Source organism: Pimephales promelas, chromosome 14 (genome assembly GCF_988280905.1).
Source record: "Pimephales promelas chromosome 14, fPimPro1.hap1.1, whole genome shotgun sequence".
NCBI classification, from domain to species: domain Eukaryota; kingdom Metazoa; phylum Chordata; class Actinopteri; order Cypriniformes; family Leuciscidae; genus Pimephales; species Pimephales promelas.
The window spans coordinates 32,613,418-32,639,450 of record NC_142782.1 but is presented as its reverse complement, the minus strand read 5'-3'; the positions used below and the strand labels follow the sequence as shown (position 1 = coordinate 32,639,450).

The window sequence follows — 26,033 nt, the reverse complement described above, 5'->3', positions numbered from 1 at the left end:
CAAGGGCAAAGAGTATAATGCCCTCCTAATATAATGAAGGATGGAGAATCTAGACTAGATAATTAAAGCGGAAGCATTCTGATATCAGACATGCATGATTGGCTGGGGCCGCAGAGGTTAGGATGACGCAAATCTTCGAAGACAAGAAAGGTGACATTGTTCTCCATACTTAGCCTCACTGTGAGAGTGGGAGAAGATAAAAAGGTGCAGATTTTTAAATGAATGAAAGAGAAACGGAGATCACGGTCTACCTTTTCCGAGTGGCTGCCGCATGAGGTTAGGCGGTGTGAAGTTTCTATTGTGGAAAAGCAGCTTCATTTTCATGGGGCCATCTGTTTGAAAGACCTGAAGATGTAATTATGCTGTCTTCGTTCAGACAGATCATGCACAATCAAGTGCAATTAGGTGGCCTTCTGCTCCAATTCCCTCGTGTTATATGATGTGACGGTACCTCATATGGAGTTTTGTGGAACGTTACTTATGCAAGTAAATACTTTTGTAGTGCAACGGCCTATATGATAAACGCCTTGCAAATGAACTCCTTCCTAAAATATAAAGAAAATGTGGTAACACTTTACAATAAGGTTTCATTTGTTAACATAATGCATTAACTAACATTGAGCAATACATTGGTTACGGTATTTATTAATCTTACAACTGTTTGTCAACAAATTCACAGTGCATTGTTAACAAATACAACTTTTGCTTTTCTTAGGCCATGTTAACTTATTTAGTTGAAATGTTATATAATTATTAAATATTTTCTGTAAAAAAAATTATATTATTTTTAAGTTTTTGTTCCATACAATATGATATACACTCACCTAAAGGATTATTAGGAACACCATACTAATGTTTGACCCCCTTTTGCCTACAGAAATGCCTTAATTCTACGTGGCGTTGATTCAACAAGGTGCTGAAAACATTCTTTAGAAATGTTGGCCCATATTGATAGGATAGCATCTTGCAGTTGATGGAGATTTGTGGGATGCACATCCAGGACACGAAGCTCCCGTTCCACCACATCCCAAAGATGCTCTATTGGGTTGAGATCTGGTGACTTTGGGGCCATTTTGTCATGTTCAAGGAACCAATTTGAAATGATTGGAGCTTTGTGACATGGTGCATTATCCTGCTGGAAGTAGCCATCAAAGGATGGGGACATGGTGGCCATAAAGGGATGGACATGGTTAGAAACAATGCTCAGGTAGGCCGTGGCATTTAAACAATGCCCAATTGGCAGTAAGGGGCCTAAAGTGGGCGTCTGGCACCAGCAACCTTGCCACGCTCAAAATTGCTTAAATCACCTTTCTTTCCTTTTCTGACAATCAGTTTGGAGTTCAGAAGATTGTCTTGACCAGGACCACACCCCTAAATGCATTGAAGCAACCATGAAAAAGAAAATCAGCCATGTGATTGGTTGATTAGATAATTGCTTTAATGGGAAATTGAACAGGTGTTCCTAACAATCCTTTAGGTGAGTGTGCTCACACACTATTTTATACACTATTTTTTAATAATATTTTATATACATTTATATATTTGTAAGATAGATAGATTGATAGCTTGACTGATGAATCAAAATGTGAAAATCTTCGGTTCGTCACGCAGGACTCGAGGAGTTGAAGGGACGGAGGAGGAACCTGTCAAACACGGAGGTGGAAGCGTGATGGACTGGGGCTCTTTTGCTGTACACAGAGACTGAGAATGAGTGAGTAGCACCCTAAACCAAAAGCATGACCAAAGCATTTTGCAGAGCTATGCAATGCCCACTGGTATACGCCTCGCTGGTCAGGGCTTCATCCTACAGAAAGATAATGACCCGAAACACACCTTCACGCTGTGAAGAAACAATGTCCAGCACAGGCTAGTGTGAGATGAACTGGACAGAAGAGTGCAAGCAAAGAAACCAAAGAGCAAATGTGAGAACTTCAGCAACAATTTTGGGAAAATCTTTTCAAAGAATATTTGATTTCTATTGTAGAATGTCACAAGTGTGTTCTGAAATAGATGTGAATTTCAAGTCCAATGTAGAATTAAAAACGATATGTTTATGCATATTTTTATTAAATGTAAAAAAAAAAATATATATATATATATATATATTACAGTACGATTTCACAGTAATTTTCATGATTTACTTTTATCTTTCTAATAAAAATAACTAATTTGCATATAGTTTTTATTATTTCTGCACGTGTGTGTGCGTGCAGATCCATTAGACATTAATTTGATTCATTAATATTAACATTTAAACACAATTGGCCCTTAATGTGCTGGTCATGTCAGTAATGTCATTAGGAGTATAACAACCTCGTCTGATGTCAGGGATCGTTTGCATCAGCTTTCATTTTGCAGTCAAGCGAGCTTTTTCATCATCCTACACCTTTAAATAAACCACAACAGTGCTGAAGACGACATTTGGTGTGTGTGTGTGTGTGTGGGACTCATCTTTACGGACAAGAAAACTTCTCCTTTCTGCTCCTTTGCTCCTGAAAGTTGCCTCGGGTCTCCTGAGAGAACGTCTTCCAAGACAACAGCTGTGTCTTCCTGATTCTTAATTTAGTTCATTTCTGCTCGGTCTGCATTCATCTGCGACGGACCAACAAGGTTACCTTGCGTAGATCTTCATTTCCAATTCAATAACGCTCTTCAGCTGTGTTAATTAAACAGTTAATATTGAATCTAGCAGAAATTAAACCAGAGTCCACAAGAACCCTTTGGCTCTAATGTGGGCGTCCCTTGAGAGATTAGTGGCATTATAATGAGGTGGAAAAACAATTATTTCAGGTGCTTTTCATATACCAGCTTGATATCGTCAGGCACGTTATTGAGTTTTATTTCGCCTGACTGTTGTTGTTATTGTGCTCGTCATGTCGGTAATGTCATTAAGAGTATAACAACCTCGTCTGATGTCAGGGATTGTTTGCTTCAGCTTTCATTTTGCAATCTAGCGAGCTTTTTCGTCTCATTCATTTCAATTAAAGAAGTGAGAGGGCTTAATTGTGCTGGCTTAAAGATGGACTATGAGAATCAGATTGATGAACAGAAGATCTTTGAGGAGAGATGGAGGGCAGCTTCTGACAGCAGTTAAAGAGATGTGATATCAAGCTGGCATTGTGTCTCTGGCTTTTCTCAGAACTGTAATTGAAATTAGCTTTCACGGTTTAGGAAAAAGTCAATGAATTCATTAAGGCGATCAAACGGCTCTGTGGTTTAAAACGCATCGCTTTTAAAGGGACTCTGTGTAGGAAATACCCCCATCTAGTGGTTAAATAGTATTTTGCATTCAAACGAATTTTGCTCTCCAGCGCCTCGCTTTTTCAAGTGCGTATTGCATCTACGGTTGCCCTTATGTACCAAAAATGCTATGACAGGATGTCTTGTAGTAACGCTTCATCGAGTTTTTCTCTGGGTGAACAGGTTTGTAACTTAAAAAAAAACAGCAACTTATGTGTTAACTTATGTGTACAATTTATGTGTCTAGCTGTATAAATTAATTTTAATTCTCTGTACAATCTTATCCACATAGCAAAATCACAATTTTAGCTGATTGATCATTTATATATAAAAAGAAAGCTATAGAAAATCTTACAGAGAGCAATATTTTCTTCAATATTTTCTTACAATCATTATCTCTATATTCTTACTGAATTTATCGAATTAACTTACAAACCTTGTTTTTAGCACCTTCCTTCACAATAGCTGCGAGTAAAGTAGTCAATAGCTGCTATTCATCAAAGACCTTGTTTAACTTTTTTACCTATAAATGTTATACTGTCTACATAATAAAGTACACAACCAAGCAATGACAAAAAAATTAAGTCAGACTGTAACATTGACTAACCTGTCGAGGAGAAAGCAGGCAACTTCAGCGTCTCTTCTGAAATCTTTCTGCTGCATTAGCTATTTCCACGGTTGAAAACGCTATCCCGATATTTAAGGCCATTGCACACTGAGCACGAAATATTCGTATGCGTATTTTCCTGTACGTCAGCCTAAAAATTCGTCACGCATAGAAACCTTGCACACCGAGTCCGTTGCGTATTTATTAAACCTTTGCGGGAAAAAAAACGCAAAAATACCAAATGGATTCGTCAAGCAGTGAGGATGATTTTTGCCCTCTCTCATATTGAAAAGAGAAGAAATAGAAAATATCCATCCAATCCTGAAATTGCGCCGAGAGGAAGGAGTTCATTATCAAGGAGTTGCGAATTTATCCTGAGCGATTCAACATTTACCTCAGAATGTCAGCGGGACAGTTTGATGCTTTGCTAGCGATTCTGGAGCCACATATTAAAAACAAGACCACCAATTTCCGTGAACCAATCGATTCTGAACGGAGACTGGCAGTGTGTCTGGTATGGACCAGGTATGGACACACACACAAACACAAACACACCCGCGCGCGGCCCTGTGGAAGCGCTGGGCAGACAGAACAGCTAGGCTGCTGTTATTGTGTATGTATTGTGTATATTGTGCCCAAATAATACATTAGTTATCGAATAGGCTGCTCAATCACACTTTATTCGATCCTAAATTTCAATCTGATTGAAAGGGGAGGTTTATTAATTTCATAATCCAATATAGAGAAGAGAACATAAACACTTGATCGAATTGAAAACCGAAACTGAAAGCAGTACGGCGCATATGTTCAATGATTTGAGGACGAGCTCCCCCGGCCCTGAATTGTCAAAAGACCTCTCAAAATACTGGCTCTGGATGCGAAAAACGCAGAAAATCGAACCATATCCGATTAATTTTATGACGGAAAAATGAATGGTCTTGTTTTTTGCAATCTCCGGTCACGTTTCCTTTTTCGTTCAAGTCTGGCCTTTTTTTGCGAGGAGGATGCATTCTCCTGTGACTCGGCATATGGTCCGCAATTACAAATAATACAGCAAAAAAGCAATCAGCAATCATAGGAGTGCAATGCAGCCGTTTAAACTTGCAGGGAATGCGCCTCACAATGTGACGTTACGATGGCTCTGAGTCTGAACGAAAACGCGTTGTGGAAACGCGTTTGGCTTGTGGTACTTTTTGACCCTCTCTGCTATTATAGTTTTCAAGATGGCGGAACGGACATGGAAGCCTCCGTGAACCTACCCGTCCCATGTACATAAAGATAATAAATTCTTCATTTACGAGGATAAGTCAGATAATTTGCAGAGGTATTTGTACACCATTGAGGACATATTTATGAATAAAAATATTGATTTCAGATAATAAAATACCTAAAAATCTACACAGAGTCCCTTTAAGGGATACGCCACCCAAAAATGAAAAGCTGAACACAAAGGAAGATATTTTGATGAACAATTGGAACTTATTCATTTATATAGTATTTATTTTTTTTCTCCTATGGGAGTCAATGGTGCCAAACAACTGTTTGGTTCCAATCGTTCTTCAAAATATCTTTTTTAGTTCAGCAGAAAAAAAAAGAAATTCATACAGTTTTGCAACAAATTGGGGGTGAGTAAATGATGACAGAATTTTCATTTTTGGATGGAGTATCCCTTTAAAAAATCATAACAAGAAATGACCCCTGTAAAGTTCAAGTGGAACTAAACGCTTAAATACATAGTAGTTTATGTTTTAATAAACAAACCAGCAAATAAGCAATAAAAAACTACCTATAATATTTTTAAATATATTATATATTTAGTTTTTATAAACATTTAGTTATTTTATATTATACTTATAAATATTAAATAAATGTTATATATAGTTTTGTTATGTTTTATTTCCATTTAATATAAATATTGATATTATAAATTCTTGATATATGCTACATTTTCGACATCTTGTTTCCCAGTTAGTTATGGACAACAAGATAAAAAACTTTTCCAAAATTTTAACAACCTGAATTATTGAAATCCCATGAAAAAGAGTTTTAATTTTGATGATCTTATTTGAAATCAAATTCATGCTTCATTATTCAGACCATAAGATTTTAATAAAGAAATGAAACATTTACCAGCAATCACAGAGGCGGGTTTACAGCCTGCCGCTGTAAATGGCCAGTTCAGGCCGCAGGTTTTTATTTTAATTTGATTTTTGAATTAAACATTTATTTACTTTTTACATCGGAGGCCTATTAGGTTTAATTAAATATGACGGCCTATAAAAAAGTTTGGACCCGTAGTGGCCAAAAACTGCGCCGCTGACATCATTTCACTGGCTCTTACGGTATTCATGGGCCCGGACCGCAGCGCCTGGCGGTCTGTCCGGTAACTCAATAGAGGGAACGGCAGCTGTCTGTGGAAATACCAACCGGCCAGAGCAAACCATCATATGGCCTCTCCGCCAGCCAACGACGTGATTCGGTGGAACCTGAAAGACCGAACTTGACAGACAGCACAGCCATTTTTAATTTCCATTTTATATTACACACTGACATATCTCCCGAATGAACTAATTCACTTTGCGGAGGTAACAGCAGTGCCGACTAATCAAATTGGACAATGATATTGCATAATGTCGTAATCTTCCATCTCCCCCACTGCTGTTCGGGGCAGTTAATGGCTGGTATCCGTCATGAATTCTGCTTGTTTAATGAGGAGCGGCGATGAAAAAGGGAAAAAGGCCAATTGGACGGTTTGTTACCCTCTTCCACCAATCAAGACGGGCGCCCATTATGATGTCATCAGGTCAAATGAGACACTCAGACAATCTGTTCAAGCATCAATCTAGAGAAGCAAACACCAGAACGGAGGAATTCAGATGATTCTCATTTTTCTCTCAAACCTGGTCGGTTTTGAATCATAGACTACAGCAGCAGGTCAGGTCAATTCAGCCCACATGAGCAAAATGTTAAAAGCTGTCAGCCCTGAAAAGCATGACACAATCACAGGACGAAGGAGAAAAACAGGCTGACATTTGAAACATGTTCTCAGAGATGCTGGATGGTGTTATGCAAGAAGTTAAGAACGGTTCTTTCTGACGAGGGCATTGCTATTCAACTAAATGCTATTAAACAACCGCTGTGATACATCAAGGGTGTCTGATCTGCCAAACTTTCACATCCAGAAACCCGTTTTAAATCTATTTTATTTGAATTTACAAAAGAATAAACATAATCTCATAAAGCATAACAATACAATATCAAGTAACTACATTTTCTATAATGCGCCGCAAACAGCTGGAAGACGCGACAAAGCGACCATTGCAAGTCAAATCAAATCGTGTCAGACGTAGTGTGAACACTTTAAGTACAACAGAAATAGATTGTGGCATCAGTTTATTGTCTGAATTTTTTCTTTATTTCATCCAGTGTTGACGGCATGACTGATTATAATGGGTTTTGGCGCGTCGTGCAGCTCACATCCTGTGTAGACGCGGTATTTGAGTATGATTATCTTCGTAAACGACACTAATTGACAGATAAAGACAACTAATCTTTACTTTGCATCTTGCATCCAATGTAACTTGCACTAAAGTAACCGTTACTATAGGAAATATTTACATTTATGCATTTAGCAGATGCTTTTATATGGAAGCTTGTTTCCAACACTTCTTAAAAAAAAAATCACAATTCTGACTTTTTTTGCATGATATAAACCCCACAATTGAGAGATATAAGGTCAGAATTGCAAGCGGACTTTTTTTCCCTCAGAATTGGACTTAATAATTCTCAATTGCAAAATTATCTCTCACAGTTCTGAGAAAAGTAGTTAGAAGAAGTTTCAAGTGAAACTCACAATTGCTTATATTTATTAGTTTATATCTCCCAATTCTGACATCTTTCTCAGAAGTTATACTGTAGTATATCTCCCAATTCTGACAAAAAAGTAATAATTGTGAGATTAAACATTGCAATTATCTTTTAAATGTTTTTATTCCGTGACAGAAACAGGCTTCCAAGCTTATATATTTCCATAGGAGGAACAAAAGCAATTTGTCAAAGAGCCAATGATATTCAAAATATGCAATGGAAGGTTTACTAAACACTAGATTATGAAAAAAGTAGATAAATTCAACATACAAATGCATAATAAGCCAAGCCTAAAAAAAAAAAAAAAAAAAAAGGTGAGAAAACAATGAATGCATGGACAAAAATATGTTGACAATTGATGTCATCAACACCTAAACAGACCGAGTAAAAAAAAAATCAACAAAAATCTAGGTTTAGAGATATTTTTTTGCTAAATATTTTAATATATTCACCTGATATGATAACAGAACACCATTCAAACACTCTCAATGTAAGAAAACCACTATGACTGCAAGTGGTTCCAACTAATGCATGTTTGGTTGCTGCCGGAAAGTCTCTAAAGATTCATTAAGACGAGCGCAGAGGATTTCTAGTGCAGGTGTAAGCGAGATGATATTTAAAGACTATTTTTAGACACAGTATCATTAAACAGTGCTCAACAGTTCTGATGGCCAAAAAGAAAACATGGGGCATTACAGAAGATTTGTTTGGGGGGATTTTTTTTTTTTTTCAATGCAATTAAAAAAGTAAAAACTTTCCCCGACTTCAAACTTAGGAATATGATATTCTCGTACTTGCCAGTATTTACCAATGAAAGACTGTAAGGAAGTAGATTAACCCCTTATGATTTACTAGTCCAAAAACGATTCCTTAAAGATGTAAAAACAGACCTGTGACATTGAGAAATGCATGTGCAGCCTTTCAGACCAACAGCCCCAGGTCTGTTGTATATGCTGGCTTTCCATTGATTTGTTTCAGTAATTGACTGTCTTGAGAGTCCTCTAACCTGGAACTCACACCATAATCAGTTTGTTGGTGGGTAATTACGAACACCTGCCCTCAAGCCCTTTGACTCACCTCGCCAGCTTCTTATGAGTCTTCCTCCGAGGATTCCTCTTCATCCAGAGGCGTCTCTGCGCGGCTTACGTGTTTGTGATGATATTATATATCGTATGATGCAGGTGGCTGTCACAGCTTTTAGATTTGTCTCTGCCAACATGGTTGATCCCTCATGAGAGCTTGGTGAGACGAGTTCAACAGACCTTCTGTTGAGTTCGGCACAGGGAGCCTAGATAAATAGAAATCACAGGGTTCAGTTTCTGATTACGGGTATCTGTAACCTTGATCTCAGGTTCCCTCTAGCTTTATTTATATGGCGTGTTATAGGATTGTTGTACAGGAACTGTTAAGACCCTGAGATATTTTGTGTTTATATCAACTGTCGACAGGTTTGTGTTTCAGATGGGCATTACCTCTGTTAACCTGTGGAAGACTCTGATTGGTCCTGCTAAGCACCTGACCCAGACATAAGGACCGCCCCTAACTCTCAATGGAGGCCTCATTGACGCTTATTGTGCTTATGCCATTGTGCTTTCTTTTATCTGACTGACTACGCCTTAGATTCTGATTTATCAAGAGACTTTGTAAATAACTGTGTAAATATTCTTGTAAATTCATTTTGCCACATGAAAGGATGTAGGGGTTTTGACGTCAATTTATTTGTACCTTTTTTTAACTTTATGGTTAAAGGAGTTCACTTTTGAAAAAAAAAAAAAAAAAAAAAAAACTCGTCCATGTCTTTCTTTCTTCAGTCGAAAAGAAATTAAGGTTTTTGATGAAAACATTCTAGGATTTTTTTTCCATATATAATGGACTTCAGTGGGAACCAAACGGTTCAAGGTCCTATACACTTTCAGTACAAACTGCAAACTGTTCAAAGGGCTTTAAACGACACCAGACAATGAATAAGGATCTTATCAAGCGAAACAATCGCTCATTTAAAAAAAAAAAAAAAAAACAGTTTAAGTTTTATAAGCACTAATGCTCACCTTGCTCTGTTCTGTGATGTGCATTTATGACTCTCCTGTTCAAACTCATTCATCAAAATGAACAAATCTTTTTCCGAGTCAATTCGTTAATTTCGTTCGTTGAATAAACCAAATGACTCGGAAAAAGATTTCATTTCGACAGAAGAAATAATGACAAAGGCATCTTGGATGACTTGGGGGTGAGTAAACTAATCAACATTTTTTTTTTGTAAAAGTGAACAACTCCTTTAAGGGAGTAAGTTAAACTGTATTTGTGTTTTTTTTTATCTTTCGTTTGACGTCATTTAGGTTCCAAAAGAAGATTATTTTGTTTGTTATTTGGGCCTCGTCTTCCCCTGACGCTAAAGTGGGTTCATGTTGACTTGAAGTTGATGTTCCCTGTTTTTTCCAGGCTGGGTTATGATTTTATCCGCATGTAAAATGCCCTACAATAACAGGACAATATCTTGTCTAAAGCTTCAGTGCATTTCTGTATATCTGGTACACAAGCAAACACACTCCAGCACACTGAAACTCTTTAGCTGTGTCAGGCTTTGGATTACGAATGATGAAACTGCTTTGCTGAGTAAAGCGAATTTCTCTATTTGCTATTCATGTTGGCAGAGCAAATGCTTTGTACTAGGACATGGCCTTGACCTCCAATGCTCTTGGATCATATAGACAGTATATATGTGCGAAATAATTGACGACGGGCCGTTGAATTATTCAAAAATAATGCACACCCCAGGTGTTAATGCGGACACACCGCGAAATGAATATAAGATTATATATTAATTCATCGGATCAGAATCAATTGTTCTGCTTGTTACCACACCTCAAGACATTGTTCATGTTGTATTTCAAGACACTAGGTTTCTGTCCTAAAAACGCTCTTGTGTGTAGTACTAATTTCAAACGCATCTAATCTCAAGCCTCCAGTGCTAATTAATTACAAAACATATTTTTTGAGCTAGTAACAGAAGCTTAAGCCACTGATAGCAGTCTAATACAGTTATTAATGTGAAAGAGAGAGTTTATGCATGTGTGAATTACCCGAGTCTGAGCATCTCTCAACAGTGTCCGGCAGCAGTCTCTACGAATAGCAAAACTGTAAGCTTTCCGTATACTAAAATGTAATTTTTGGGCTTTTTTTTATCCTATTGTTTACTATATTTATTTGTTTGGTCAGTGTTGTTGTGGGTTTTGGTTATTTTGCTGTTCTAGTACACTCTAAAAAATGCTGCTTTTTTTTACCCAATTTTGGGTAAAATATGGACAAACCTAGCCATTGGGTTACATTTTTAAATCATTTTTAAATCATTTTACATTTTTAAATCATTTTTTACCCAATGGTTGGGTTTGTCCATATTTTACCCAAAAATGGGTTAAAACAACCCAGCATTTTTAGAGTGTAAGGACCTTTGAAATAACTGAAATCATTTGGCAAAGTGATATGGAGCTGTAATGCGGTCAAAACCTGCCTAGAACTACTTTAGCCGTGCGTTTCCCTGAAAATAATTACACACCTTAGAACATTGGTCAAGTCAACTGATCAAGATTCAAGCAGCATTTAACAGCCCTACATGGCCTATGGGGCTGTTGTATGCTAGGGTGAGGATGAAAGAGGAAGGGAGGAGATGGCTGGATGACAGGATTTTGTTTGAATAAGAAAAGAATGTATAAAATCCTAATTTAATCATAAGTGTTGTAAAGTTTCAACTTTGACACATACTTTTGACATAGCCTACATACATGACACTGAACATGTGTATGTGAGTGTAGCAGACTTCAAATGGTAACCTCCGGACACTACAGAAACACGACCACACGATGAATGGGATGGACACGTGCAATTTATTCCCCTTTAACAGAGTAGTGAGTCAGTAATTAGTACACAGACATCGGAAGGCCTACTCTCTTACTCGAGCGCACGCACAATGCATCTGCGCGCGAACGCTTAAAGGAAAAGCGATATAACTCACATTTTCAATGTGTAAATGTAGATGCTAATTTACCACACATAAGATTGTATACACAGAAAACATAAATGGAACATTTGAAATAAAATAACATACTAATATGCTGTATATTCCCAGAAATATACTTATAAATGTACTGTAAACTGTTAAATGCATAAGATTTGATTGATGAACTACTTTGTGTATAAAAAAGTTTTTCCTCAACCACCGTCTCATTGAATGGAAATAATGTTACACTTAGTATGACGACAGCCTTTAACACACTAAGATACACAATTATCAAATTAAATTAAATTCACAAATCACATAATAAACAGTCAGATTAATAATCACAAATTGAAACAACATACCTTTAACAGAGTAGTGAGTCAGTGATTAGTACACCGGAAGGCCTACTCTCTTACTCCTGCATAGAAAGATGCACGTGAAGAAAATGAAGCTCATTTTAACACGGTAGAAAAGCCACTTCAAAGCGAAAATCAGCTTATCACACTGATACACAATATGATATAAACTCTTATCAACATTTTGACATCATAAATATAGTGATTACATTACAATAAAGTAGTAAATGAAAGATAAATATGAGAGAGAAAAACTACCTCTGTTTCTCCGAGCACACGCGCTGTGCATCTGCGCGCGAACGCTTAAAGGATTCTGTGTCTCACTAATTAAGGTCCCCAATACAACAATTGATAGGAACTCCAGATCGGAACTATTGAAAATAATACATTTGAACAAGTTTTGCCGAAGTTAACAGTTCAAATACCATTTCTCTTTGCACATCAGACAAAATATATGAAATTAAACTCAAATGACTAAATCGACCTGCTACATGAGCAGTGGGGTGCAAAAATCATATCATGTACTAAAGCAGGCGCCAGGACTTTCTCTAGGCTATTCTAATCACAAATGCATGTTATTTGCCTCGCGAGTCGCTATTATTTTCCCTGTGTAAGCCTGCTTCTACTTTATTGCTTCCAAGCAACCTCTGTAATAGTCCTTCAGTGAAGCTGTCAGCAATGCGCTTCATGCTGAGGTCAAAGCGGCGCGTGAGAGGTCCTGAACCCTGACATGAGTCATATTAAGGGCCTGAAGAGTTCCAGGGGTTTTCTTTACTCATCATTCCCTCATGTTTTCCCTCTTCTCTCTGTATTTTTCAGCATTTGATGAAATGGCGGTCCTGGGCAGTACATAAATTATGATTTATATTTTAATCAAAGTAAAGCCTGATGTATTTATGGGGAGTGCGTGACATATGGGTAGCCATTGGCAGAAGGCCATGTTTGTGATCTTATATACCAGGGCACAGAGGTAAAACCCCAGCTGTTTCTTCTTTTCTTTTGTTGTGCTTCAGTACAGCAGGTCGTGGATGTGTTCACTTCCGCTCTCTCTGTCTGCTGATCCTGTGTGACTGTGGGATGCGGGGCCTAAAACACTTCTGCAAGGACACCTGAGCAAAAGAGTACAGATGCTGAACCAGATTTTTATCCAAAACAACATTACTGTGCAAAAGCTACTGCAACAAAAAAAGCTATCATGCAGATCACTTTCTGTAACACATGTAGTTGTTGCATGAAGTAATTTAATTTAACAATATAATTTAACAATCTATCTATCTATCTATCTATCTATCTATCTATCTATCTATCTATCTATCTATCTATCTATCTATCTATCTATCTATCTATCTATCTATCTATCTATATATGTATATATATATATATATCATCTGTCTGTTTGTCTGTCAGTCTATATATCTATTTGAATGTATTCCGTGTATTTATTTATTGTCTTTTTTGTTGTTATTAAAATGTATCATCATATTTTTTTCATTTTTATTTGTTTGTTTATTTTTGATTCTGATTCTCTTATGTGAGCTGTTTGTGATTAATGTGTATTAAAAATAAAAATATAACACAAGTCTATATGTTGTCTTTAAACCCTTTGAAAATCATCCCATTACTAGCTGAAAAACAGTTATGTTTTCACCTATCAAACATGTTTATGTATTCATGCTAGTTATTGCATTAATATTTAAACAGGCTTGGTGTGAGAAACGGCAATATTTCTTGGACATTAATTCAGCAATCTACAGTAATCATTTACTAAATCCTCCAAGGGTGTTACATTGTGGTTATCCCAATCATCTATTCAATTATTGATAAGTTAAAATGGTTTAGCTGCCAGAAATAGTAAAAAAATCTATTCATGATTAGTAATCAAAACATTTGTTTCTTTTGTCAAATCAACTTAAATAATTTATTTAGTTCAGATAACATATAATTTTGAGTTTCTGATGATTAAATCATTCTCCTTCATTGTATTAACTCACTTTTTCCATTTCAATGAACTTACTTTTTTAAGTTAAACCAACAATATTTTTTCCAATGTAGCAAAAAAAAAATAAAAGTTTCTCAGGAGAATGCAAAACATTTGCAAGACAACATAAAAATATTGATTTTTTTTCTTTAATCTCAATACCCCCCCCCCACACACACACACATACACACACACACACACACACCACCACCACCACCTTTACCTTTAGAGGCTCCATAACACATTGAATTTTAAAACATGACATTTTAAAGTAGAAAGTAATATGTAGAATAAACTTTTTGTTACAGCAAGTATTTGTTTTTTCTGACTGTTGAGGACAGATGAGGAAACCTGTTTGAAAATAATGAGTTATTTTGCAATTCTCTTTTGTGACTCTAGTAGTGCTGACTTCACTTTTAATAATTTTCATTTGTATTTTTCCTCTTCATGCCATTTACTGAAATCCTCTCCTTGTTCCTCAGCCCTGGTATAAAGAGTTTTCTTTGCTTTCGTCTGTCACTACGTCTCTTTTATAGCACTTATGCAATTACATTGCATAGATGCTGCGTGTGAAAGAGAAGATGACTTGAGAAGGCAACTAAACAGACGAATTCGCATTTCTTAAAACGCATGCTATAGACTCTGCCATTTGTTCTGTGAAAAGCTGTTTTTGAAACCTTTCTCCATTAGGCCCATCTTCTTTTTAATACGTGCCTTTGCTTCTCACTTTTGAATGTTTATAAGTGTGAATTTTTTTTGTTGGGGGAAAAATAAAAATCAATCCATCTTGAAGAACATGAAGTAGTTTGTTTACTAGCGCAAGTCTATTGATGCATGAAGGCATTTTTCTTGCTTTAAAGGATGAGTAATTTTGTGTGTCGTACAACATCACACCGGATACAAGGTCTTGATGGAACAAAACTCAACTCCAGAAAAAAAACTTTGCGGGAAGTGAGCATGAAAAAAATCAAAACATCTTAATCATGTTATTTTCCATTTCTATCCATTTGACACTGTCCTCTTTCCGCCTACAGACACACCATCATTGAACTTTTTTTTCTGCATGGGCTTTTTCAGTTTGTATTTATGCATATGTATTTATTAAAGTGATTCCTACAGTATGTTGCATTCAACTACATTTTTTTTTTCAAGTCATGCATGGATCCTCTCTGAATTGAAATTTTGACTATATATACTGTATATGTCATTAATTTGTGGAAAGACATTCAAATTCAAAAAGGATGATTGGTAACACTTTACGCAAAGCCCTTATGTATGATGCATTATAGGGATTCATAATGTATGTTATGATGTTTGCAGATTTTACATAATGTATTGGTTGTCATGTGTTTTAATCAATTATACTTTCCAAAGGAGAAACAATGCATGTGGCATGATTGTTGGTGCCAGACAGTATTTCACAATCTGCTCAGTTACTGGGATTTTCACACACAACCATTTCTAGGGTTTACAAAGAATGGTGTGAAAAGGGAAAAACATCCAGTATGCGGCAGTCCTGTGGGCGAAAATGCCTTGTTGATGCGAGAGGTCAGAGGAGAATGGGCCGACTTAAGAGCAACTTTGACTGAAATAACCACTCGTTACAACCGAGGTATGCAGCAAAGCATTTGTGAAGCCACAACACACACAACCTTGAGGCGGATGGGCTACAACAGCAGAAGACCCCACCGGGTACCACTCATCTCCACTACAAATAGGAAAAATAAGCGACAATTTGCAAGAGCTCACCAAAAAGACTGGAAAATGTTGCCTGGTCTGATGAGTCTCCATTTCTGTTGAGACGATCAGATGGTAGAGTCAGAATTTGGCGTAAACACAATGAGAACATGGATCCATCATGCCTTGTTCCCACTGTGCAGGCTGCTGGTGGTGATGTAATGGTGTGGGGGATGTTTTCTTGGCACACTTTAGGCCCCTTCTTGCCAATTGGGCATCGTTTAAATGCCACGGCCTACCTGAGCATTGTTTCTGACCATGTCCATCCCTTTATGGCCACCATGTCCCCATCCTCTGATGGCTACTTCCAGCAGGATAATGCACCATGTCACAAAGCTCCAATCATTTCAAATTGGTTTATTGAACATGACAATGAGTTCACTGTACTAAAATGACCAGATCTCAACCCAATAGAGCATCTTTGGGATGTGGTGGAACGGGACCTTCGTGCCCTGGATGTGCATCCCAAAAATCACCATCCACTGCAAGATGGTATCCTATCAATATGGGCCAACATTTCTAAAGAATGCTTTCAGGCACCTTGTTGAATCAATGACACGTAGGCGAAAGGGGGTCAAACACAGTTTTAGTATGGTGTTCCTAATAATACACACACACACACACACACACACACACACACACACACACACACACACACACACACACACACACACACACACACACACACATATATATACAGTATATATATATATATATATATGTGTGTGTGTGTGTGTATAGATTGCATCGTTTAATTTTCTTTTTTTTTTATTCTTTACCAGTTGAGACTCTTCCACTAACTAACCCTGGCTCTAAAAAAGTGTCCTGACATTGACTCGGACAGAATGAGGAGCCTTTGAAAGAGGACAAGGGCCTGTTCAGACAGGTTTAAAAATAAACCTGATGTCAGTAGGACTGGTGCCATTCTGTAGGTCCACACCCTGTCTGTCTACTACCCTGCAGAGCGACCGGAGAGGTGGCACAGCATTCTCGCTCAGTCTTTTTTTCCCCTTCAGCATCCCTGGGGAAATCAGCGCCTTTCAGAGCTGCCCTGCCTAGAGTCACTCCGAGTTGCGCCTGGCTGTTACAGGACCTCGTATATACCGAACCATGAGGCATCAGAGAGAGTGGGGAAGAGACAGCTGCCTTCCACTGCGGTACACCACCTAAAAAACAGCGCGCCACCCGCCACTGATCCGAGCCATCAGTCAATGTGTAGATGCGCACTGGGCTCTGAACCAATCACACTCCGGCTGCTGCATCCTAAATCACTCCGAGCAGCGCCGAGATAAAACTGCTTCAACCAAGAATGAAAAATCAGTCATTGTTTATTTTGAACACTATAATGTTCTTAATTTTGTAAACCCATTTTTTTTTAATTAATGGATACTGTTCAACATTGATGCATTTAATTGATCAAAAGCAACATTAAAGACATTTATAATATCACAAAATATTTATATTTCAATCAAAAAAGCTGTTCTTCTGAATTTTATATTTGTATTTATAAAAAAATATTGAGCTAAAATGGTAACACTTTACAATAAGGTTCATTAGTTAACATTAGTAAATGCATTAACATGAACTAACGATGAGCAATGCAGTAGTTACAGTGTTTATTAATCTTTGTTAATGTTAGTTAGTACAAATACAGCTGTTCATGTTCACAGTCCATTAACTAATAATTAGTTAAAATTAACGAATACAACCTTTGATTTTAATAACGTATTAGTAAATGTTGGAATTAATATTAACTAAGATTAATAAATGCGGAAGAAGTATTGTTCACATATTGTACATGTTAACTAATGTAGTTAACTAATGTTAACTAATGAACCTTATTGTAAAGTGTTACCGCTAAAATATTAAGCAGCACGACTGTTTTCAACATTGATAGTTATGCTATAAGAAAGGTTTTTTGAGAAATTTCTGAAGGGTCATGTGACAGTAATGATGCTAAAAAAATCCAGCTTTGATCACAGAAATTTAAATGATAATCAAATTCAAAATCAGTCATTTTTTAATTGTAACAATATTTCACAACGTTACTGCTTTTATACTGTATTTTTGATCCAATAAATGCAGGCTTGGTGAGCAGAAGAAACTTCTGTCTGAATCCCAAACTTTTGAATGTTTAACTTTAGTGTAGATCTTTCACATAAATCTCCACATCGGTCCAGATTCAGAAAGGACTAACAAGCACCATAAATGTAATTAACTCATGCACTATATTCCAATCATATCTTGATCAAAATTGAAGTCAGGCATCTTCTCACAGTTTTCATCCTTTCATATTTATACATCCTTGACTGGAAATATTGTGCACAAGTCATATGACCTAAATATATGAAATTTTTTTTTGTCATGTTGAGCTTTTCACTTTCATTATAAGGAAAAGATATCAAAAATCTGTTGCGTTCCACTGAAGAAAGAATGGCATGCAGGTTTGGAACAACATGAAGGTGAGTAAATGACTAAATCAACAGTTCCCAGGTCACATTTTGCAAATTAACCTGGAAAAGTGTGTGGTTTTTTTTACGTCACAGACACACCTGTATTGCAAAGCATCTGTTTTCGCTGCCAAAGCAGCACTTTTCCCATCTGCCTGGCACATATGTGGTAGCTGACGCAAACCCACAGCCAGGAGGAACCCGTTTAAGAAATATCCAGAGGACGTTCAGCCGTCTTACCTCCAGTGTCCTTGAATTATTCTTAGAAATTGTCCTTGACTTTGACATGTTCATAATAACATTACACACTCTCTACGCATCCCCAGAGTAAATGTGTCACAAGTGCAATCTGATGAATAGCATAAATACGGCCTAATTGTACATTTTAACATTTTAAAGTGACAGTTCACTTTGAAATTAATTTTTGGTATGTTTTAGCTTACCTCAAAGGCATCCAAGATGTAGGTGTGTTTGTTTCCGCAGTAGTTTTAATTTTGATGTTTTTAGGTCAAACCGTTCTTGTCTGTCAGTCATATAATGCAGGTCCAAGAGCATGCACAGCTTGCAGATCTTGGATGCCCTTGAGGTAAGCAAAACATACCAAAAATTAATTTCAAAGTGAACAATCCCTTTAAAACATTTTTTAAAAAAATGCAGTTTTTTCTCAGTTCTCAATTCGGACAATATTTGACACAATATAGTAGACTGTATGCAGGACAGAATCAACTTCAACCCGCATCCAATTCATCGCACTGCAACAGAGCTCGGGAACAAGTTAGCTTGCAAATTAGATCTGCTGCATTCATATCTCGTAATATCTTGTAATATGCATAATATAGACTCAAATTGCTTTCGCCTCACAATTACACGATAGGACGTGTCTGCCACAAGTGCGTAGTGGAGAGTCTCTCATCTTCATTTATATCATTTGGGCTTTCCAATTTAAGTTTTTCATATAATTACCTTGACTGATTGTACAAAAAAGGGAGAATGTTGCAAAGCACTGAATGAAACTACTTTTTATTGCATTTATAGCAAATGTAGTCAATGAAGCTGAAAAGCCAGTAAAGCATCTTGTGAAAAAAAAAAAAAGCTGGTCTCCATTAAATTTCAGAAGTGAGAGGAAAACAGCTCAGGCTTAATTTGGATGTGATGAGCTTAAACAGCAGAATTTATGCAGGAAAAAGGACGTTTTGATCCTACTTAAGGGAATAGTTAGGGAATAGGTCATTTTTTACTTACTCTCATGTTGTTCCTGTCACATTTAGGTTTAGGCCGTTTCTTCTTCTTCTTTTGTGGAACCGACTGGAAAGCTGCATACCGCCACCTACTGTGCTGGAGAGAGTGACGAAGACGTAATACAAGATTTTCTATATTCTGTTTTTCAGAGGCCATATTCACAAAGAATTTTAAAGGGATATTCCTTTTTTTATGGGAAATAGGCTCATTTTACCACTCCCCCCAGAGTTAAACAGTTGAGTTTTACCGTTTTTGAATGTATTCAGCCGATTTTCTGATATTTAGAAGAATATCAGTTTCTGGTCCCATGGAAGTCAATGGGACCAGAAACTGATATTCTTCTAAATATCAGAAAATCGGCTGAATACATTCAAAAACGGTAAAACTCAACTGTTAAACTCTGGGGGAGTGGTAAAATGAGCCTATTTCCAAAAAAAGTGGAGTATCCCTTTAAGGCTAAAAATATCTCCTAACTGGCAAATTTAGGAGCAACTCCTAAAAATAATGGGCGTGTCACTCCTAACTTTAGGACTCCTAATTATTTTCACTACGAGTAATTCATGAAGCATTTTAGCCCTAAAAGTATCACCTAAGACTGGGACAGCTTAAAAGAGAACTTTTTTGTTTTAACAAAAAAGTTCTGTGCCATCAATATTGGATCTGACAGGAATGGTCCAAGACACGGACTCTGGGTCGAACATTTATGGGCGAATCATTCCGGGTTGCCATTTTACAACATTGGACGTTTTCAAAACAATTTCCCTCAAGTGCATCGACGGGTGAGTTAAAACTCATTATAATATGCAAAACTGTTATCCACTCACAGCAGTGGGCGTTTACTTCCATGTCTTCAGTGCGAGACGCCCATAAAAACCGAGCGTTTTTGAGCTAGACTCAAAACTAGGGTAGAAAATAGCCTATTGCTTATTCATTTTGATGTTTTTGAATGTAAAAACCAAGCGAATGTCATAAGTTGACATCAGACAACACTATAATAAAATTTAAAAAGCCAGTTCATGACCCCTTTAACACAGTTATGAGGGAAATTTACAAACAAACTGACTTCTGACTTAAAAAAAAACGGGCGCACTGTGCCGTATAATGAAAGAAACGCCTCATTTTGTAAAACTGTGGCTTTGGAGCCATCGGGGGCAAAACCTAAGCCGTGTTAAAAGCTTTGAGTACTGTATCAGCTCCATTTGGCTTGTGATCATCTCTGCCGATATCGGAGCATAACAGAACTCAGATGAAAGTGTCAGGATTTCAAACGGTAGCTTTCACAGAGAATAATCACTCTTAATGTTTTGCATGGTGCTGTAGGTATAAACCAAGACATGATAAACATCGCAGCAATTATTTAAGGTGAGATCTATGACATCGATCGGCATTTTATGGGAAGATGAAAGCAACATAAGATAAGAGTGTTCCATTATTATCAGTAAAAAAATGTTATGAGTTGTGCGAGAGAAATTCAAACGGCATGCATAATGCAAGGAAGATGAGGGGGAAATCATGTACTGAATACATTCAGAAACAACAAAGCTTTGATTTTTCCCTGTTCTGTGTCACGGAAAGTGCCAAAAGAACAATCAAAACCAAAACAAAACATCATGTGCATGTCCCTCATGTCATTTGATTGCATAATAAATATACCCTATTATTGCTGTTTTTACTTCATTGCATGAATTTGTGTAAATGAATGCGTTTAATTTAACTTATTACATTTTAAAACAGAATCACCAAACTGGGTAACACTTTATATAACCCTATATTCAAGATTATGAAGGTGTCATGTCAGTCTTATGCACACCCCTTCAAGTAAAGTGTTACCCATTTATTTCTGTAACTATAACTTGCTACATTAAGTATTGAACTAAATTATCCATTTTTCTTCTTTTTTAGCTTGACTCTTGCCTAAAGTCTTTTACCAGTCACTTGTAGTTTGATGAATATGAGTTTCAAAGCAGCTGTCCCATCCCTCCTGTAGACGAGGGGCTGCAATAGTCGAAGTTTTATCTGAGTTTCACCAAGGTCTTAAGCTGAACCTTTCTCCTCATACATCACTCTCACATTAAAAAGGATTCACTGTGGCACGGCGGTCATGTTTTCGCAGAGATACAGGCTCTTGAATTAGTCTCTGTCTTCTCATGAGATGGAGGAGGATAACCAGGTCATTACTATGACAAACAACCCCTTGAATTTCGTGATCTCAAACTGTCCCCACCACGAAGTGCTGGTACACTCTTAAAAATACAGGTTTCATATTTGGATCTCAAACAAACCTTTATTTTTTAAGTGCGAAGAACGTTTAATAAAATCAGAAGCCTCTATTTTGTGAATGAAAAGGTTCCATTGATGTTAAAGGTTTATCACACATCCGTCAAATAACCTTTATTTTTGCGAGTGTGGAGGAAAGAAACCCTTCGTTCGATTCTAACAATGCACCGTTTGTCCAAACGGCTGGGAAACATGAAACAATTTCTGCTGCGCCAGGAACTTGTGTCCGCTCTTTTTCAAAACTAGGCCCTGTGAATAAAGCAGTGGGAAATTGAAATCTAATAGTCAACAGGGACGGGCTGTTACTCCCTATATATAGTACATAAGATATTTGTTAGCATGCTGCTGTAAAGGGCTTGAGCATCTTTACTAGACGGGCTCTTTTCTCTCATGTCCTCTCCGCTCACGGCTGCTTTACACCATTGACGACTCTTTCCCGGAGGAATAAAACTTAATGGGCGAAGAATTCGAGAATTCTCAGAAGGTGAGAGCCTAAATGTCAAATTGAGCGAGTACAAGCGTCTATGATTGAAGGTGATCAAACCGACGGAGGTTTTGATGGATGCAATTAGGACGCTATAATGAAGTGTAGGTGAAACGTCGTATTGAATGTGGAGGAATACATAGCCATTCATCACCGCCATGCCGTTTGGGCTTTTACCTTTACTGGAGCGTACTTCTGCTTCCTTAATGTTCAGGATTAGGGCTTGAAACACACTACAATTGCAGAAACATTTTAAGAAAATATTATATGCACTGCCTCAGTAACCAAATAATGGGCTTTCAATGGGATATTTGCATAATGGTTGAACTTTCTATGGCTTCTCAAAAACACGGTGCTCATGAAGTCAGACGGCGATGTTCAACAGTAAATATTAAGAGGCCCGTATTAATAAGGAATCCTCTCAGAAAACTCTTTATTTAGCTTAAAAACTTTTACGTAGGAGTCTTAGCTTAAGGGTGATTCGCAACTCTGAGTAAGGAAAAGACAAAAACTTTCATCTCAGTGAGGAGGTGGGGCCGACTTTTGAAGACTGTGATTGGTTGGTTGTCCAAGAAGAGAAAAATGAGTGATTTTAACTGTAAGGTCTTTTCTAATTTACTATTTTACCACTCTCTCTCTCTCTCATCGGTTTTAAAGGTACAATATGTAGGATTTTTACAGTAAAATATCCAAAAACCATTAGGACAATGGAGCTACTCTTTATGAATATGGCAGAGATGTTCACAAGTGATTTTTTGGAAGTCCAAGTCAAGTCTCAAGTCTTTGAGGGGCAAGCTCAAGTCAAGTCTCAAGTCTTTTGCCACGAGTCCAAGTCAAGTCTCAAGTCTTAAATTATTAGGCATTGTCTAATTAAATATGTGCGAATTTGCATATATTTTTTAAAAAAAATGAAATCTGAATAGCCTATTGGATAAAGCCAGGTTTAAAATATTTTTTTCATTGTGTTCACATACAGTAATAGATGGGGGAAAAATAGATATTTATGGATTTCTACTTTTGTTATCCTGTTATCAGATAGCCTTAAATAGATTTTCACCATGTTTTTAGAAAAACAATGTTATATAAATCAAGCTAGGAATAATATATTTACAAATCCATATGTAATAGTCTTCATAATAAAACTAGGTACAAAACTGGACAGTTTGGTGTATTAGGTTTGGTATATATAGGTGCTACTGAAGTCGAGATTTCAGACTTGGAGTTTGAGAGAAAAGTCATTTTGAGAAAACGCAAAACGGGATCTAAAGATTTCCATCAGGCCAATGAGATTGCTCATTTAGAGTTAAATCCCCCCTTTTGCTTTCACGATTGGTTGCTGATTAAAAGGAAATGACCATATTTGGATCCGACAACATTGAACTGGAGAGAGGGAGAGAGAGAGAGAGAGCTTTCTAGCGATGTCTGTTATGACGGTGCAGATCGCGGAGCAGCGGGATTTACAATGCCAACTTTTGTTGAATTTATGAGAAATCTACAGACGCAAAGTCAATGGAGACGGTTGGATTGTTTTCCCCCGCTGTGGGCGTGGCCTAAATACGCTCCGTCTCATGCACAGTATGACAAAGGGCGGGGGACATGCAGCTTATCATACGCTTCCCCAACGTATGCGCCAATAAAAGAAAATAGAAATACATTAAAATGAATTTAGATTAAAAAAGCAATAATTGCATGAAAACAGGTTGCTGACAAGTCTTTTGGGTCGAGTCGCAAGTCAAGTCTGAAGTCTTTTTGGTCGAGTCACGAGTCAAGTCTGAAGTCAGCGTTTGTGTGACTCAAGTGCGACTCGAGTCCGAGTCTCAAACTCGAGTCCCCATCTCTGGAATATGGGCCCAGATGTTCAACAGTGCAAAAAAACATAAACTCTACATGTATTTATACTAGATCAACGTCCTCAGAATAGAGAAAATAAGAGACGGACAGGCATATTAAAAAAAAACAAATTTACGCTTTATAACTGTTGAATAGACAAAAGGAAATATATCGACCTCATTGTTAAGATACAGGAAAACACAGTCAAATGCATAAAATAATCATCACAATCATGGCATCAGAACTGAAGAGGGTCCTTCCGCAGACGCGAGTATTGCATTGAAGGGGTCGGGATAATGTAAAATGTAAAAGTATATACTAGTTATCTTCTTTTTTTTTCTTCTCACATAAATACTGGTATAAAAACATTTGGTTGGAAAATCACTGTAATCATTATTAGAGGACAGGTGTTTAACGCACCGTGCCACTTGACAGATGCGTCGAACATATGTTGCAATTATGTAAAATAGCAAAGTAAAGTAAAAATTTTTTTCAAACAGCAGGCCATCTTCTCTTTCTTTTTCCATTCGCACTTTCAGTTCATGCTCTCGCGCTAACACGCACACACACACACACGCACGCACGCACGCACTCAGAACGCATGTTCACTTCCTCCTGGATTAAAGATAAGGCTCCTCTTCTAGGTAACAAGATTGTGTTTCTGTAGAAGCAAAGACATCCTTGTTTTAATTTACATATGTACAAGACAATTAGTCCAGTCTGGGAAGAGCGTCCTCCCACTTTGTAGCGTCTCGAGGTCACTCCGATGGTCTTTATTTATACAGTTCCAGCTGGAATGTGAGTTGTGGCAAAACAGAAAGAAAGTCATTGAAATGGATCGTCCAGGCCTCTGCGAAATACGGCACAATGTTGCATGAAACAAATGGGCAAGATGATGATGGGTACTAACGTAGTACACTGTAGCATACATCCACTTTCTTAATGGGTACGTAAAGGATGCGACCAATAGGCTTCGACAACAGATGTGGGTGGGTCATTCCTGCTATGCTGGACATGTCCCCAAAAACAAGTCGTTTTAATTGTAAATTTCCATGTGCCCTCGATTTCCACTCTGTTAATCGGCTTGTTACAAAAAGAAGTTTGCGAAGTGACGTAGTTTTATAGGGAAACAACATCCTGCTTGATACACTTTTAAAAGACAATATCGAAAAGTATCGTCGTCATGTAAACGTTCGTGCCATGGTGACAATAATAATCATGTTATATTTACTCGACTTTCCATTCTGTTAGTTATTGGTAAAATGCTTTTTACAAACGAAAAAAAAAAAATGAAATATTTTAAAAATATCATTCTCATGGTGTGATTACTTACTATAAGTGCCTGATCTTGACCTGATTGACGATTTTATTGAAATAAATTAAAGTACCACAAAGTCAAGGCAAGGAATGACCCAGGTGTTAACATCCGATAAGTGAAAGGAAACTCAACGTGATACCTCACAGATTGTGTCAGACATTTTCCACAGTCGGTGTTGAATGATATCACAGCCGTCAGTGGTTTTCAGAGTAAAATCAGCATGGCGTGATGGGGTCTTTCATCACGTCACCAAACCATCAAGACTCGTTTTAAAGATTTACAATGGAGAAGCCGTCAAGTGAGGGTCATATTATCATTTACAATTCAAATGCACCAGCTCACCTTGAGGAATTAAATTTGGGAACTTTTATATAAAGCAATTATCGCTGACTTCATGGGGCAGGAGTCCTTCTGAAAGGCCTTATTAGAAAGAGATAAAAGAGATTTGAGCTCAAAAACTCCTTTGCTTGTTGCTGCTCCGGTTTCTTGAATCCATTTTACTTTTAATCACTTCGGGTTTAGTTTCCAATGTTTGCTTTTTCAAAGTATGCATGCTCTTGAGTCAATAAAGGCCTTGATGTTAATTAAGAGACGTGATGCTTTTGAAACATTTAGAGGGCTAAAAGCATCGGGATAAAATGCTCGCCCACCTCCCC

At 37.2% G+C, this 26,033-nt stretch overlaps 2 protein-coding genes across 9 annotated transcripts in view; both read right to left on the bottom strand.

Annotated features, from left to right (window-relative positions):
* The window catches only part of LOC120481353 (uncharacterized), a 92,769-nt gene extending 73,118 nt beyond the window's left edge, over positions 1 to 19,651 (bottom strand). For 2 of the 5 annotated variants that reach the window (XR_016146554.1, XM_089119868.1), the window contains exons 1-4: positions 19,472 to 19,651; positions 18,673 to 18,809; positions 12,071 to 13,173; positions 8,792 to 9,002 (exon numbers count right to left, since the gene is read on the bottom strand). Coding sequence is in view for 1 of the 5 variants with exons in the window: in XM_089119868.1 (XP_088975994.1) it covers positions 8,792 to 8,835 (44 nt within the window). In the remaining 4 variants the exon portion in view is untranslated. The remainder of the gene's footprint in view (positions 1 to 8,791; positions 9,003 to 12,070; positions 13,174 to 18,672; positions 18,810 to 19,471) is intronic. The other 3 variants (XR_016146555.1, XR_016146556.1, XR_016146557.1) reach the window with 3 other exon arrangements.
* A 4,524-nt stretch (positions 19,652 to 24,175) lies between these two features.
* LOC120481360 (leucine-rich repeat transmembrane neuronal protein 4) overlaps positions 24,176 to 26,033 on the bottom strand; it is a 433,509-nt gene continuing 431,651 nt past the window's right edge. For all 4 annotated transcript variants that reach the window (XM_039674987.2, XM_039675006.2, XM_089119872.1 and 1 more), the window contains one exon: positions 24,176 to 26,033. This exon is cut by the window's right edge and continues 481 nt beyond it. The gene's annotated coding sequence lies outside the window, so the exon portion shown is untranslated.